Source organism: Hyla sarda, chromosome 3, assembly GCF_029499605.1.
Source record: "Hyla sarda isolate aHylSar1 chromosome 3, aHylSar1.hap1, whole genome shotgun sequence".
NCBI classification, from domain to species: Eukaryota; Metazoa; Chordata; class Amphibia; order Anura; family Hylidae; genus Hyla; species Hyla sarda.
The window spans coordinates 315,574,044-315,590,234 of record NC_079191.1 but is presented as its reverse complement, the minus strand read 5'-3'; the positions used below and the strand labels follow the sequence as shown (position 1 = coordinate 315,590,234).

The 16,191-nt window shown below is 43.3% G+C and overlaps 1 protein-coding gene across 2 annotated transcripts in view; it reads right to left on the bottom strand.

The window, feature by feature from the left end:
• The window catches only part of TMEM181 (transmembrane protein 181), a 150,134-nt gene that overhangs the window by 54,101 nt on the left and 79,842 nt on the right, over positions 1-16,191 (bottom strand). For both annotated transcript variants that reach the window (XM_056567106.1, XM_056567107.1), the window contains exons 3-4: positions 6,401-6,456; positions 574-664 (exon numbers count right to left, since the gene is read on the bottom strand). In XM_056567106.1, coding sequence (XP_056423081.1) covers positions 574-664; positions 6,401-6,456 — 147 coding nt within the window. The remainder of the gene's footprint in view (positions 1-573; positions 665-6,400; positions 6,457-16,191) is intronic.

Sequence of the window (16,191 nt, the reverse complement as noted above, 5' to 3'; positions counted from 1 at the left end):
ATTCTACTTTAAGGGTACGTTCACACGTGCGGACTTTCGCAGTGTATTTCGCTACGGATCAGCCGCTGAAGGACCTCCTATATGCTGCCTTTATATGTGCCTGCTCGGAGCGGCAATACGCCGCTCCGAGCAGGCACACTGCGATGTGCGAGTCGCCGTGCATGCGTGGTGTACTCGCACACATCGCAGACGCTCCCCGCTCAATGAGCTAGGTCGAGAGCTGCCGCGATATGCGAGTATACTGCGCATGCGCGCAGCGACTCGCACATCGCAGTGCCGAGCCGAGCAGGCACATGTAAAGGCAGCATATAGAGGTCCTTCAACTGTGGATCCGCAGCGAAATCCGCTGCGAAAATCCGCACGTGTGAACGTACCCTTAAGGTGTGTTCACACGTGTATTTTCTGCTGCAGATCTTGCTACCCACTCAAGTCAATAGGAAGCAAATCTGCAGCAAAAATATGCACGTGTGAACACACCCTAAAGGTGAGGAAACAGTGTCACTTCATCACAACCAAGTCCTATATATATATATATATATATATATTCAGAAGCATACTTGGAGCACAGCTTACCATCAGATTTGTCAAGTTCAATTCTACACATGAGCCATAGCTGCTGGTTGTAAGTTGACATGACAGGAGACTGTAATGTATATTGTCCCACCTGTAAAATTAAATGAATCAATAATATGGAGGTGATTAGAGCTGAATTTTGAAGAAAAGTTGAAAAAGAACGTTTTCTCAACAATTCGACACGGATGGCTTATTCTAAAAGCGTACCTGTCAGATCCCACATAAAAAAATAAAATAAATGTCATATGTTACTCAGTACCTAATCCTGATCATGTGCATATAATTTTTATGTCTGACACCCATATTTCACAAAAAATATAGCATATGAAACCTGCTCACTGTCTTTTTCAATCTCTCTTGAGGAGAGGGCGTGTGCCCTCTCTTGAGGAGAGGGCGTGTGCCCTCTCCACTCTTCCCTGCACTGTACATGACATCCTCACTCTGCTCTGACTTACTGGTCTCAAGCGAGCCTGGCAGTCAGCCAATCACTGCACTCTGCTCTGAAACCCTTTCCTCTCTGGTTTTATGCTGTACATATTACACATAGAGGAGCAATGATTATTGGAGATTCAAACTGTATAAACAGATTACCACCGGCACTACAAAGTAAATGCCTACACTGCTGTTAAAGTGTATTATGGTGGAACCCTATATAACCACTAATGGACATTAACGGAGGACTGGCTGGAAAACGACTAAATATACTTTTAAAACACTAGTGCTGAGTGGTACCAAACTTAGATATGCACTTATTTAATAAACATATGAATAAGAGTGGATGGTGTCACCTACAGTCATGGACGTAAATGTTGGCACCCCTTAAATTTTTCAAGAAAATGAAGTATTTCTCACAGAAAAGGATTGCAGTAACACATGTTTTGCTATACACATGTTTATTCCCTTTGTGTGTATTGGAACTAAACCAAAAAAAGGGAGGAAAAAAGCTAATTGGACGTAATGTCACACCAAACTCCAAAAATGGCTAGACAAAATTATTGGCACCCTTTCAAAATTGTGGAAAAATAAGACTGATTCAAGCATGTGATGCTCCTTTAAACTCAACTGAGGCAAGCAGGTGTGGGCAATATAAAAATCACCTGAAAGCAGATGAAAAGAAAGAAGTTCACTTAGTCTTTGCATTGTGTGTCTGTGTGTGCAACACTAAGCATGGACAACAGAAAGAGGAGAAGAGAACTGTCTGTAGCTGAGTGTGGACAGAAGAGAAAAATTGATGAAAGGTGTCATTGCAGTATAGTCCGGATGGTGGATAAGCAGCCCCAAACAAGTTCCAAAGATATTCAAGCTGCATGCACAGGGAGCATCAGTGCCAGCGCAAACTATCCGTCGACATTTAAATGAAATGAAATGCTATGGCAGGAGACCCATGAGGACCCACTGCTGACACCGAGATATAAAAAAACGCAAGACTACATTTTGTCAAAATAAACTTGAGTAAGCCAAAATCCTTCTGGGAAAAAATCTTGTGGACAGATGAGACCAAGATAGTAGAATGATGTGATTTACCAAAAAGCTCTGTTTACCGAAAATGGAATGAGGCCTACAAAGAAAAGAACACAGTATCTACAGTGAAATATGGTGGAGGTTCAATGATGTATTGGGGTTGTTTGGCTGTCTCTGGCACTGGGTGCCTTGAATGTGTGCAAGGCATCATGAAATCTGAAGATTACCAAAGGATTTTGAGTCACACTGTACACCCTAGTGTCAGAAAGCTGGGTTTGTTTCTGAGATCTTGGGTCTTCCAGCAGGACAATGACCCCAAACAGACGTCAAAAAGCACCCAGAAATGGATGGCAACAAAGCGCTGGAGAGTTCTGAAGTGGCCAGCAATGAGTCCAGATCTAATTCCCATTGAACACCTGTGGAGAGATCTTAAAATTGCTGTTGGGAAAAGGCGCCCTTCCAATAAGAGAGACATGGAGAAGTTTGCCAAGGAAGAGTGGTCTAACATTCCAGCTGAGAGGTTTAAAAAGCTTATTGATGGTTATAGGAAGTGACTGATTTCAGTTATTTTTTCCAAAAGGGTGTGCAACCAAATATTAAGTTATTGGTGCCAATAATTTTGTCCCGCCCATTTTTGGAGTTTAGTGTGATATTATGTCCAATTAGCTTTTTCTCTCTTTTTTGGTTTAGTTTCATTATACACAAAGGCAATAAACATGTATAGCAAAACATGTGTTACTGCAATCCTTTTATGTGAGAAATACTTAATTTTCTTGAAAATTTTTAGGGGTGCCAACATTTACGGCCATTACTGTACCTTGTTTAAACACACTAGTACAACCCAACCCACTGGCCTGAATGTGATGTAAATACCTTCCCGTGTGTGCTGCGGGCTTTCCTGCCTAGTATGTAGGATTGTATCACTCCTGTATCACTCCTGATCATCGAGTCATTAATATGGCGATGGTGGGGCACGATCATGTGATCTAATGTCATATGATGCTGCTGCCGGCAGGGACTGAATGACATCGCTCGCTCTCTGATCGATTCCTGGTAAAGCAGGCGCCTGCGCAAAAGAAAGGACATATATACCGACATCTAATGGTAGGTATATTAAGCAGAGGGACTTCATGAACTTATACCATAAATGTTGATGGGTGAGAAGTGTCAAACAGGTGAACATGCTGTGAATAAAGTACCCAATGCACACCAGGTCAGGTATTGTCACATGGTAGATATTGTGGTAGTTTCTTCTGTTGTGGTACTGACTTTTGTGATCTTTAATAATCATGTATATGTTTACTGCATTTTTGCACTTGCACTTTCCTCTCTAATGTATACCTGTGCTGTTACTTGTTTACAACTTAGGCTCCTTTCACACTACAGTGTATTCACCCGTTATTGTACATCAGTTATCTGTATTAACGGATCATTAAAAAACGGATGAAACAACGGGTGCCAATGGCCGAATAACGTCCGTCAAAATAACGGTCACATTCATCCGTTAAGACCTGTTATAACATCTGTCATGTACCGTTCTTTTATGCCCGTTTTAACACCTCTGCCTACAAACTACCGCAGCCGGGACTACTACCACTCCCATCATGGAACAGACTTGTTTTCATGATGGCAGTAGTAGTTCCCCGGCTGCGGGAGGCTACATTAGTGTTTGTACTACTACTACTACCACCACCACCACCACCCCCCCTCAATCATCATGGACCAGACTCTGTTCCATGATGAGGGTTGTAGTACAGGGGTTGAGGGATTGATTGTACCGTGTCTCACTTCTGAGAACCAATGCAATCAGAAGTTATTAAACAGGGGAGCAGCGGCATGCTGCGCTCCCACGCAATGTATATACTACTGTGTAAACTTTAATTTTTAAATTCCCAGCCGGGAGCCCTGAATGGCCAGCAGCGATGAGCCATCCAAGGCTCCCGTCTGAGTTTTTATACTACTAATTTGACCCCCAAATGCATGCCCCCATGCATATTTATAATAATTCATTGGCCCCAGTGTGCTTATCCTTATTCTCCCCCTCCCCCCCAGTGTCCTTATTTCCCCACCTGCGGCCTGCTCCTCATCTTCTTGGAGCAGGGCAGCAGTGGGACATGTCAGGAACCGGCAGCTGGAGGGGAAATAAGGATACTGGGGAAAGCAAACTGGGGCCAATGAATTTATTATAAATATGCATGGGGGGCATAAATTTAGGTGTCAAAGTAGTAGTTTAAAAACCCTGCTGGGAACCCTGAATGGCTCCTCAGTGCCGGCCACAGACTCTGTTCCATGATGGGGTTAGTAGTACAAACACTAATGTAGCCTCCTCAGCCGGCAGCAGACTCCCACAGCTGGGAAAACTACTACTCCCATCATGGAAAGGAGTCTGTCCCATGATGGGAGTAGTAGTAGTAGTCCCTCAGCACTGCAGGAGTCTGCTGATGTCATCTCTTCTGAGCATGCTCAGAATTAATAATGGATATTATAAATCGGGTGCAAACGGATGACATTAAAGGCTCTTCCATTTACCATAGACTTCAATGTTAAAATTTTAATGCCCGTTATTCCACCGTTATTTTTCACGGGACAAAAAAATTGTGCATCTTTTGTGCTGTCAAAAATAACAACCGTTAGTCATAACAGGATATAACGGGGGATATCGGGTAATCAAAAAATCCAATAGACTTGAATGGGATTTTTTAACAGCTGTTTTTAAGGGTATTCCAAAGGAACTTTGTGCCGAGTCTTTTAACGGACCAACAGTATAGTGTGAAAGGCGCCTTAGGTGTTGACACTGTCCACCTGATTATGTATAGTTCCTTCCTCATGAGGAAGTAGCAAGTTGTTTTTGGCGGTGGGAGGGATGCCGGTATTTTATATTTTTCGTGTATATATGTTTTTGTATTTTTTCAATAAAGAATCATGCTTTTTCTCAGTGCTGTTTTTTGGTGTGGAGAGCTTATATTTAGCACAAGATTGCTTAACTGTCATTTACATATATAATGCCTTAATGGTATTTTGGTGACAATGTCATTTAGACCTGTCAAAATTAGATCAATCATAAGAACTCTGGGAGAAGATTGTGCAGATGTGTGCTTTTCTCCCTAGCTAAGGCTGTGTTCACATTATGTTTTGTCCCATACGGGACCACATACGGCAGGGGGAGCTGAAAACTTGCGCTCCCGTATGCCTTCGTATGCGGTCCAGTATGTAATTCATTTCAATGAGCTGACCGGAGTGAAACGCTGACTCCAATCGGCTCATTTTTGCCCCGTATGCGGTTTTCCACCGGACCTAAAATCGTAGTCGACCACGATTTTAGGCATACGGGAGCGCAAGTTTTCAGGTCCCCCTGCCGTATGCGGTCCCGTATGGGACAAAACGTAGTGTGAACCCAGCCTTACTGAAACCAGTTTCAGGACGTAAGCTCCAAAGATTTAAAATGGAGATGTTTTATATCATGACAAAACAATAACCTTTCTATTATACTTAAAGAAAATAGTATTTCCTTTCTATAGAAATCATGGCTAATAAAACCATGATGGACTAGCACTCCTCTTCGTCCAGTCTCACTCCCTCATGTCCTATCAGACTGCAGCATGAAAGGAGCGAGTTAAGGGGCAGCTTGCAGCGACTGGATGAAGAGAACCAGCACAGGAGATTGGGGAGTAAGATTAAGTCATGCAGAGTGAGGACATGCCCCCTCCAAAGCAGAGAATGACTAACCAAGTGAGCAACAGATCGAATGTATTTGTGAGTGAAATATAGGTACTAGACACATAAATGTACATGATCAGGTTTAGGTACTGAGTAACATAACTTTCTTTTCTGGGATATGACAGGTACTCTTTGAACCTCGACCAACCCAAACTTTTGCAAGTTTCTGTGACAGGTCAAAAAAGTTTTGTTAAAATGACAGGGACACTAATGGATATTCCAAAATCATAACAATAGAAACGAGCAGTGCAGCATTGCTTATAATAATCAGGTTATTTTCTTTAACTCGTGATTTCATTTCAACATTTCAAGTTCATGCATTGCAAAATATTAGATATGAACGTATCCTATGAAGACCATCCTGATCTAACTGGGGTTTCTCAACAGAATGCTGGAAGAGCAGCAGAGAAGAAACTACGCCATATTCAACACTACATAAATTACTAAAGACATTCAGTGTCTGTGGAAAACTGGGCATCAAAAATATAATAGCCTTTATAAACCCCTTTGTTGAGAACTAACAGAAACTAAGACCATGTGCATACTTCGGTGGCCATGAAAGACTGCACTTTTTGTTTTCAGGAGAGGGGGCTTACTAAACATTGGAACCATACAAAGTTTAATCTAAAAAGAAGGATACTCTCCTTACCTTAGATGAATTTAAGGCTTCTTTTCGATATTGTTTGGTCTCAATAACATTTGGTCCTGGAAAAAAAAAAATTTGGTCCAGTTTAAAAAAACCTAAATGTAAGACAACATTATAACTTATTTGGTCATACATTATTTTCTTCAGTTTTGCTATTGCATATAAAATTTATGGGCAGTATATACTTTTGTTTAATGTCAATCAATGCATGGTGGGCATTGGACACTGACTAGTCACCAATGCAGCACAGCCCAGATGACAACTTGTGAGCGCAGCCTTCTTCCAAACAGTAATTAAATGGGCACTGTCATATTTAACATCTTCAGGACGCAGGGCGTATGCATACGCCCTGCACCCTGAGTCCTTAAGGACGTAGGGCGTATGGGTACGCCCGTGGGAATTCCGGTCCCCGCCGCTAGCCGGTCGGGGACCAGACTGGGATGACTGCTGATATCTATCAGCAGGGATTCAGACAGGCAATCTGTCAATTCAGACAGGTGATTTTCGGCGGATTCGGGTCATACCGGTGTCCGGTGACGCGGAAAATCAGGGGGTGTCCAAGACACCCCCAGTCCCCCTGAAGGGATAGGAGTTAGGTGGCAGGGGTGCCCCCCCTCCTATCCCTGCTATTGGTCTTCAAGAAGCGACGACCAATAGCAGATCGGGGGCGGGGGGGTTAAAGTTTGGAGACCACTATACAGTGGTCTCTAAACTGTAGCCCTCCAGATGTTGCAAAACTACAACTCCCAGCATGCCCAGACAGCCATTTGGGCATGCTGGGATTTGTAGTTTTCAAGATTTAGAGGGCTACAGTTTGGAGATCACTGTGCAGTGGTCTCTAAACTGTAGCCCTCTAGATGTTGCAAAACTGCAAATCCCAGCATGCCCAAACAGCTGTCTAGGCATGCTGGGAGTTGTAGTTGCGTACCTCCAGCTGTTGCATAACTACACCTCCCAGCATGCCCTTCGGCGATCAGTACATGCAACAGCTGGAGGCACACTGGTTGGAAAATACTGAGTTAGGTAACAGAACCTAACTGAAGGTTTTCCAATCAGTGTGTTTCCAGCTGTTGCAAAAGTACAACACCCAGCATGCACGGTCTGTCAGTACAGGGTACATTCACACAGGCAGGTTTACAGTAAGTTTCCTGCTTCAAGTTTGAGCTGCGGCAAATTTTCTGCAGCGGCGCAAACTCCTAGCGGGAAACTCACCATGTACCCTAATCACACTACACAAACACATAATAAAAGGTAAAACACTACATATACACCCCCTTACACTGCCCCCCCCCCCAATAAAAATAAAAAACATATCGTACGGCAGTGTTTCCAAAACGGAGCCTCCAGCTGTTGCAAAACAACAACTCCCAGCATTTCTGGACAGCCACTGACTGTGCAGGCATGCTGGGAGTTTAGCAACAGCTGGAGGCACTCTGTTTGGGAATCACTGGCATAGAACACCCCTATGTCCACCCCTATGCAATCCCTATTTTAGTCCTCAAATGCACATGGTGCTCTCTCACTTCGGAGCCCTGTCGTATTTCAAGGAAACCGTTTAGTGCCACATATAGGGTATTTCCGTACTCGGGAGAAATTGAGTTACAAATTTTGGGGGGCTTTTTCTCCTTTTACCCCTTATGAAAAGGAAAAGTTGGGGACTACATCAGCCGGTTAGAGTAAAACACTAACATGCTGGTGTTGCCCCATACTTTTTATTTTCACAAGAGGTAAAAGGAAAGAAATACCCCATATGTGGACGTAAAATGCTCTGCGGGCGCACAACAAGAGTCAGGGGTGAGAGCGCACTATGTACATTTGAGGCCTAAATTGGTGATTTGCACAGGAGTGGCTAATTTTACAGCGGTTCCGACATGAACGAAAAAAAATAAAATAAAATACCCACATGTGACCCCACTTTGGAAACTACACCCCTCTATAGTGAGCCTTAACATCCCACAGGTGTTTGACGAATTTTCATTAAAGTTGGATGGGAAAATGAAAAAAAATAAAAATATTTTACTAAAATGCTGGTGTTCCCCTAAATTTTTCATTTTCACAAGGGAAAATAGGAAAAAAGACCCCCAAAATTTGTAACCCCATTTCTTCTGAGTAAGAACATACCCCATATGTGGTTGTTAAGTGCTCTGCGGGCGAACTACAATGCTCAGAAGAGAAGGAGCGCCATTGGGCTTTTGAAGAGAAAATTTGTCCGGAATTGAAGGTCATGTGTGTTTACAAAGCTCCAATAGTGCCAGAACAATGCCCCCCCCCCCCCCCCCACACACACATATGATCCCATTTTGGAAACTACACCCCTCACAGAATTTAATAAGGGGTGCAGTGAGCAGTGATTCTGTGAGGGGTGTAGTTTCCAAAATGGGGTCAAATGTCCACTGTTCTGGCACCACGGGGGGCTTTGTAAATGCACAAGGCCCCCGACTTCTATTCCAACCAAATTCTCTCTCCATAAGCTCAATGGCGCTCCTTCTCTTCTGAGAATTGTAGTGCGGCAGCAGAGCACTTGACGTCCACACACGGGGTACTTCCATACTCCGAAGAATTGGGGTTACAAATTTTGGGGGGCATTTCCTCCTATAACCCCTTGTAGAAATGTGAAATTTGGGGGAAAAAACAGCATTTTTGTGGAAAAAACAATTCATTTACACATCCAACTTTAACTAAAAGTCGTCAAACACCTGTGGGGTGTTAAGGCTCACAGGACCGCTTGTTACATTCCATGAGGGGTGTAGTTTCCAAAACAGTATGCAATGTGTTTGTTTTTTTTTTGCTGTTCTGGCAGCATAGGGGCTTCCTAAATGTGACATGCCCCCAAAAACCATTTCAGCAAAATTTGCTTTCCAAAAGCCAAATGTGACTCCTCCTCTTCTGAGCATTGCAGTGCACCCGCACTGCACTTGACGTCTACACATGGGGTATTTCCATACTTAGAAGAGATGGGGGTTACAAATTTTGGGGGGCATTTTCTCCTATTACTCCTTGTAAAAATGTTAAATTTGGGGGGGGGGGAAACAGCATTTTAGTGAAAAAATTCTGAGGGGTGTAGTTTCCAAAATAGTATGCCATGTGGGGTTTTTTCTTGCGGTCCGGGACCATAGGGGCTTCCTAAATGTGACACGCCCCCCAAAAACCATTTCAGAAAAACTCACTCTCCAAAATGCCATTGTCGCTCCTTCCCTTCTGAGCCCACTACTGTGCCCTGTGCCCGCCGAACACTTAACATTCACATATGAGGTATTTCCTTACTCGAGAGAAATTGGGTTACAAATTTAAGGAAGATTTTTCTCCTTTTACCCCTTGTAAAAATTCAAAAACTGGGTCTACAAGAACATGCGAGTGTAAAAAATGAAGATTTTTTATTTTATCCTTCACTTTCCTGCTATTCCTGTGAAACACCTAAAGGGTTAACACACTTACTGAATATCATTTTGAATACTTTGAGGGGTGCAGTTTTTATAATGGGGTCATTTGTGGGGTATTTCTAATATGAAGGCCCCTCAAATCCACTTCAAACCTGAAAAATTCCCTGAAAAATTCTGATTTTGAATTTTTTATTTTTATTTGAAAATTGCTGCTGAACTTTGAAGCCCTCTGATGTCTTCCAAAAGAATATATAATTTATTTGGGATGTCCATTTTCCTTATAAGCAGAGAGTTTCAACGTTAAAAAAATGCAACAGTTTCAAATTTATCATCAAATTTTGGAATTTTTCACCAAGAAATATTGACAACATTTTACCACTAACATAAAGTAGAATATGTCACGAAAAAACTGTCTCGGAATCACAATGAAAAGTAAAAGCATCCCAGAGTTATTAATGCTTAAAGTGACAGTGGTCAGATTTGCAAAAAAGGGCTGCGTCCTTAAGGGGTTAAAAACTTTTTGTATGTTGTACATCTTGGCAAAACATTAACCTTTCTAAAATACTTCATAAGAAAATGTTATTTCCTTTTTATAGAAACCATGGCTTTGTCCAAGCTGAAGCACAGGGATGGACAAAGTCGTGTGAGGGTGTGCTAGCACAGAGGAGTCCTATCAGACAGAGGAGTGCTAGCACACCCTCAGATGACTTTGTCCATGCCTGTGCTTCAGCTTGGACAAAGCCATGATTTTCTAAGCCATGATTTCTATAAAAAAAAAAAAAAAGGAGATAAAATTTTCAGCAACACAAAGATGTTTAACCTCTTAAGGACCCAGGACGTACGGGGATGTCCCCGCACCCTGGGCCTTAAGGACCCAGGACGTCCCCGTAAGTCCTGGCGGTTTCCGGTCTCTGCCGCTCGCCGGGCAGAGATCGGAATTGGATGCCTGATGAAATCCTTGAGCAGGCATCCAGGGCAAACGCCGAGGGGGGCCATGTAGGCCCCCCATGTCGGCGATCACCGCAAATCGCAAGGGAAATCGCCCTTGCGATCTGCGGCGATACCGGGCTGATCGGGTCTCTGGGACCCGACCGCCCGGTAATTTCGCATGATCCCAGCTGTCACAGACAGCCAGGACCATGCTAACGTATAGGAGCGAGGTGGCAAGCCTGCCACCTCCTCCGATCCCCTGCGATCCGTCGGTTAGTTAACCGACCAATCGCAGGAGGGGGGGGCGGTTACTTCCTCCCGTCCTGCCCGGCCCCTGAAAGTCCGGAGAGGATGGGAGGAAGACCGGAGGACGCGGCGGGGGACGGGGGAGTGCTGGGGACCGGCCCTGGTACTTACCTCGTCCCTGAAGACCCGGATCCAGACGAGGAAGATGGCGGCGGCGGCGACAGGTGAGTATATCTTCAGCCGCGGTCGGGCCCTTTACAGCAATGCACGTCGCCGTAAAGCGACATGCATTGCTGTAATAGGACCATGTAAACTACAACTCCCAGCATGCCCAGACAGCCCTTGGCGTCTGGGCATGCTGGGAGTTGCAGTTTTGAAACATCTGGAGGTCCACAGTTTTTGGACCACTGTGCCCTTCCAGATGTTGCAAAACTACACATCCTCAGCATGCCCTTACTGTCCAGGCATGCTGGGAGTTGTAGTGCTGTAACATCTGGCCCTTCAGATGTTGCAGAACTACAACTCCCAGCATGCCTGGACAGTTTTGGCATAATGGGGGTTGTAGTTTTGCAACATCTGGAAGGGCACAGATTGGGAACCACTGTATTAGTGGTCTGCAAACTGTAGTCCTCCAGATGTTGCAAAACTACAACTCCAAGCATGCTGGGAGTTGTAGTTCGGCAACATCTGGCTCTAAAGATGTTGCCGAACTACTACTCCCAGCATGCCTGAGAATGTTTGGGAGTTGTGGTTTTGCAACAGCTGGAGGCACACTGGTTGGGAAACATTGTTTCCTAACTCAGTGTTTCCCAACCCGTGTGCCTCCAGTTGTTGCAAAACCACAACTCCCAAACATTCTCAGGCATGCTGGGAGTAGTAGTTTTGCAACAGCTGGAGGTTCCCCCCCCCTGTGAATATACAGGGTACATTCACATGGGCAGGGGGCTTACAGTGAGTATCGGGCTGCAAGTTTGCAATGCAGCAAATTTTGCGCGGCAGCTCAAACTCGCTGTAATCCCCCGCCCGTGTGACTGTACCCTAAAAACACTACACTACACTACCACAAAATAAAATAAAAAGTAAAAAACACTACATATACACATACCCCTACAAAGCCCCCCTCCCTCCCCAATAAAAATGAAAAACGCCTGGTACGCCACTCTTTCCAAAATGGAGCCTCCAGCTGTTGCAAAACAACAACTCCCAGTATTGCCGGACAGCCGTTGACTGTCCAGGCATGCTGGGAGTTTTGCAACAGCTGGAGGCACCCTGTTTGGGAATCACTGGCGTAGAATACCCCTATGTCCACCCCTATGCAAATCCCTAATTCAGGCCTCAAATGCACATGGCGCTCTCACTTTGGAGCCCTGTCGTATTTCAAGGCAACAGTTTAGGGCCACATATGGGGTATCGCCGTACTCGGGAGAAATTGGCTAACAAATCTTGGGGGTCTTTTTCTCCTTTCACCCATTATGAAAAGGTGAAGTTGGGGTCTACACCAGCATGTTAGTGTAAAAAAATTAACTTTTTACACTAACATGCTGGTGTTGCCCTATACTTTTCATTTTGACAAGAGGTAAAGGGGAAAAAAGCCCCCCAAAATTTGTAACGCAATTTCTCCCGAGTACGGAGATACCCCATATGTGGGCGCAAACTGCTCTGGGGGCGCACAACAAGGCCCAGAAGGGAGAGTGCGCCATGTACATTTGAGGTGATTTGCACAGGGGTGGCTGATTGTTACAGCGGTTTTGACAAACGCAAAAAAAAAACCCCACATGTGACCCCATTTCGGAAACTACACCCCTCACGGAATGTAATGAGGGGTGCAGTGAGAATTTACACCCCACAGGTGTCTGACAGTGGGCTGTGCAAATTAAAAATGTTGTACAGACCACTGTTCCAAAGATATGACAGACACCAGTGGGGGGTAAATGCTCACTTTACGCCTGCTTACGTTCCTCAATGGGTCTAGTTTCCAAAATGGTATGCCATGTGGGGGTTATTTTGCTGTCCTGGCACCATATGGGCTTCCTAAATGAGACATGCCCCCCGAGCAAAATTTGCTCTCAAAAAGCCAAATATGACTCCTTCTCTTCTGAGCATTGTAGTTCGCCCGTAGTGCACTTCAGGTCAATTTATGGGGTACCACCATACTCAGAAGAGATGTGGTTACAAATTTTGGGGGGTATTTTCTGCTATTAACCCTTGCAAAAATGTGAAATTTGGGGGGGAAACACACATTTTTGTGATTTTTTTTTTTTTTTTACGTATGCAAAAGGGTATTAAGGCTCACTTTATTTCTTGTTACGTTCCACAAGGGGTCTAGTTTCCAAAATGGTATGGCATGTGTTTTTTTTTTGCTGTCCTGGCACCATAGGGGCTTCCTAAATGCGACATGCCCCCGAGCAAAATTTGCTCTCAAAAAGCCAAATATGACTCCTTCTCTTCTGAGCATTGTAGTTCACCCATAGTACACCTCAGGTCAACTTATGGGGTACCTTCATACTCAGAAGAGATGGGGTTACAATGTTTGGGGGGTATTTTCTGCTATTAACCCTTGCAAAAATGTGAAATTTGGGGGGAAACACATTTTAGTGAAATTTTATTTTAATTTTTTTACATATGCAAAAGTCGTGAAACTCCTGTGGGGTATTAAGGCTCACTTTATTCCTTGTTACGTACCTCAAGGGGTCTAGTTTCCAAAATGGTATGCCATGTGGGGGATTTTTGCTGTTCTGGCACCATAGGGGCTTCCTAAATGCAACATGCCCCCCAAAAACCATTTAAAAAAAACGTACTCTCCAAAATCCCCTTGTCGCTCCTTCGCTTCTGAGCCCTCTACTGCGCCCGCCGAACACTTTACATAGACATATGAGGTATGTGCTTACTCGAGAGAAATTGGGCTACAAATATAAGTATACATTTTCTCCTTTTTCCCTTTGTAAAAATTCAAAAATTGGGTCTACAAGAACATGCGAGTGTAAAAAATGGAGATTGTGAATTTTCTCCTTCACTTTGCTGTTATTCCTGTGAAACACCTAAAGGGTTAAAACGCGGACTGTGTCATTTTGAATACTTTGGGGGGTGTAGGTTTTATAATAGGGTCATTTATGGGGTATTTCTAATATGAAGACCCTTCAAATCCACTTCAAACCTGAACTGGTCCATGAAAAATTGTGAGTTTTGAAATTTTGTGAAAAATTGGAAAATTGCTGCTGAACTTTGAAGCCCTCCGGTGTCTTCCAAAAGTAAAAACACGTAAATTTTATGATGCAAACATAAAATAGACATATTGTATATGTGAATAAAAAAAAATTATTTGGAATATCCATTTTCCTTACAAGCAGAGAGCTTCAAAGTTAGAAAAATGCTAAATTTTCTAATTTTTCATAAAATTTTGGGATTTTTCACCAAGAAAGGATGCAAGATACCACAAAATTTTACCACTATGTTAAAGTAGAATATGTCACGAAAAAACAATCTCGGAATCAGAATGATAACTAAAAGCATTCCAGAGTTATTAATGTTTAAAGTGACAGTGGTCAGAATTGCAAAAAATGGTCGGGTCCTGAGGTGTAAAATGGCTGGGTCCTTAAGGGGTTAAAGGGGTATTCCGGGCAAACACATTTTATCCCCTATCCAAAGGAGGGATAAGGGGATAAGATGTCTGATCGCGGGGGGGGGGGGCGCTGCTGAGACCCCCCACGATAGAATATTATAGATTAATGTATGCAGAATAACTTTCCAATAGTATATTAAAAAATATGCCTCTATTTAATTTTCCACTTTAAAAAAATAAATAAATAAAGACTGGTAGGGTCATTTTTTCATAGATTTTAGACTCATGTGGGAGTCCTAAATCTCAGACTGCAGCCGGAACACAAATTCAGCACTGCTCACTGCCAGGGAGCAGTGTTGAGCTTGTCTGTGTCCCGGCTGCAGTCTGAGATTTAGGACTCCAGCATGAGTCTGAAATCTATAAAGAAGGACTGGTAGGGATTACCTAGTGGTAATTTTTTCAAAGAAAATTAAATAGAAAGCATATTTTTTAATAACATGCTATTAGAAAGTTATTCTGCATACATTTATCCATAATATATCAAAAGTTTTTTTGATGAAAGGTACCCTTTAAGCTATGTTCACATGGAGGAATGTCTGGACATTCTATAGACAGAGTGCCAGAAAAACATGCAGACACTAGGACAGCTCAAAAATGCTCCATGACATAGATGGCAATGCATTTTTACAGCATTTAAATGCCACTGTAACGGTCTTATTCATTGAATAAAATCATAAAAGATAAAAGGGATAGTTATTTTATTTTTATTTATGAAAATTTACTTTTAGGGTACGTTCTCATGAGTATCCTGCACAGGTTTGCTGCGCAGGATTTTCTGCTGCAGATTTCAATGTAAACTAAATGTCTGAGCACAGCTTCTAATCTGCAGTTACAAAACCTGGGCATCAAATCTGCGCAGGATCCTGTACGTGTGAATTCACCACGATTGTAAAGTTATGGTACTCTAACCATAAGTTGGCTGAGCATGGGACCATGTACCTCGCTCAGTGTCCCGCACTGCACCTGCATTTGTTTTCTTTGCACAGGCCCCTCAGTGACGTGTATGTCCCTCTTTGTTCGGCCATGTTATGGACGAGATCCCCATCTGCAGTGCAGAAAAGGATGACACAGAAAACGGGAGTGGGCTTCTCCTATATTCAAAACAGCCACGGCCAGAACAGTCTGTTACATAACTTAACTTCCCTGGAGCGCCCCTTTAAGAAAAATAAAAATGCCACAAAGCCACCACAATACCTGTTCTGTGTCCCCTGTAGTTATCCTTGTGATTTTGCCAGCTCCTGTGGCCCGTTTTCTAAATATTCTTTTTCCTTGTTTGCAGCGCAGACTACAACTCCCAGCAGTCAGTGCAGCTGTGTTATGGCTGCCAGCCAATTGCTTTTGCTATCTGTGTGCATACTATCTTGTTGTAAATACACTGTACATGTCTTTTATTTCAAATTATCCCCCTCAGCAATAAATCATGATATTCTCTAAATGGCAGCAGTCAGTGATAAGATCTACAGCAGGGGTCCTCAAACTTTTTAAACGGGGGGCCAGTTCATGGTCCCTCAGACCATTGGAGGGCCGGACTATAGATAAAAAAAAAAATTTAAAAAAAACATGAACAAATTCCTATGCACACATATATCTTATTAGTGGACTACCACTTTAAGTATGCA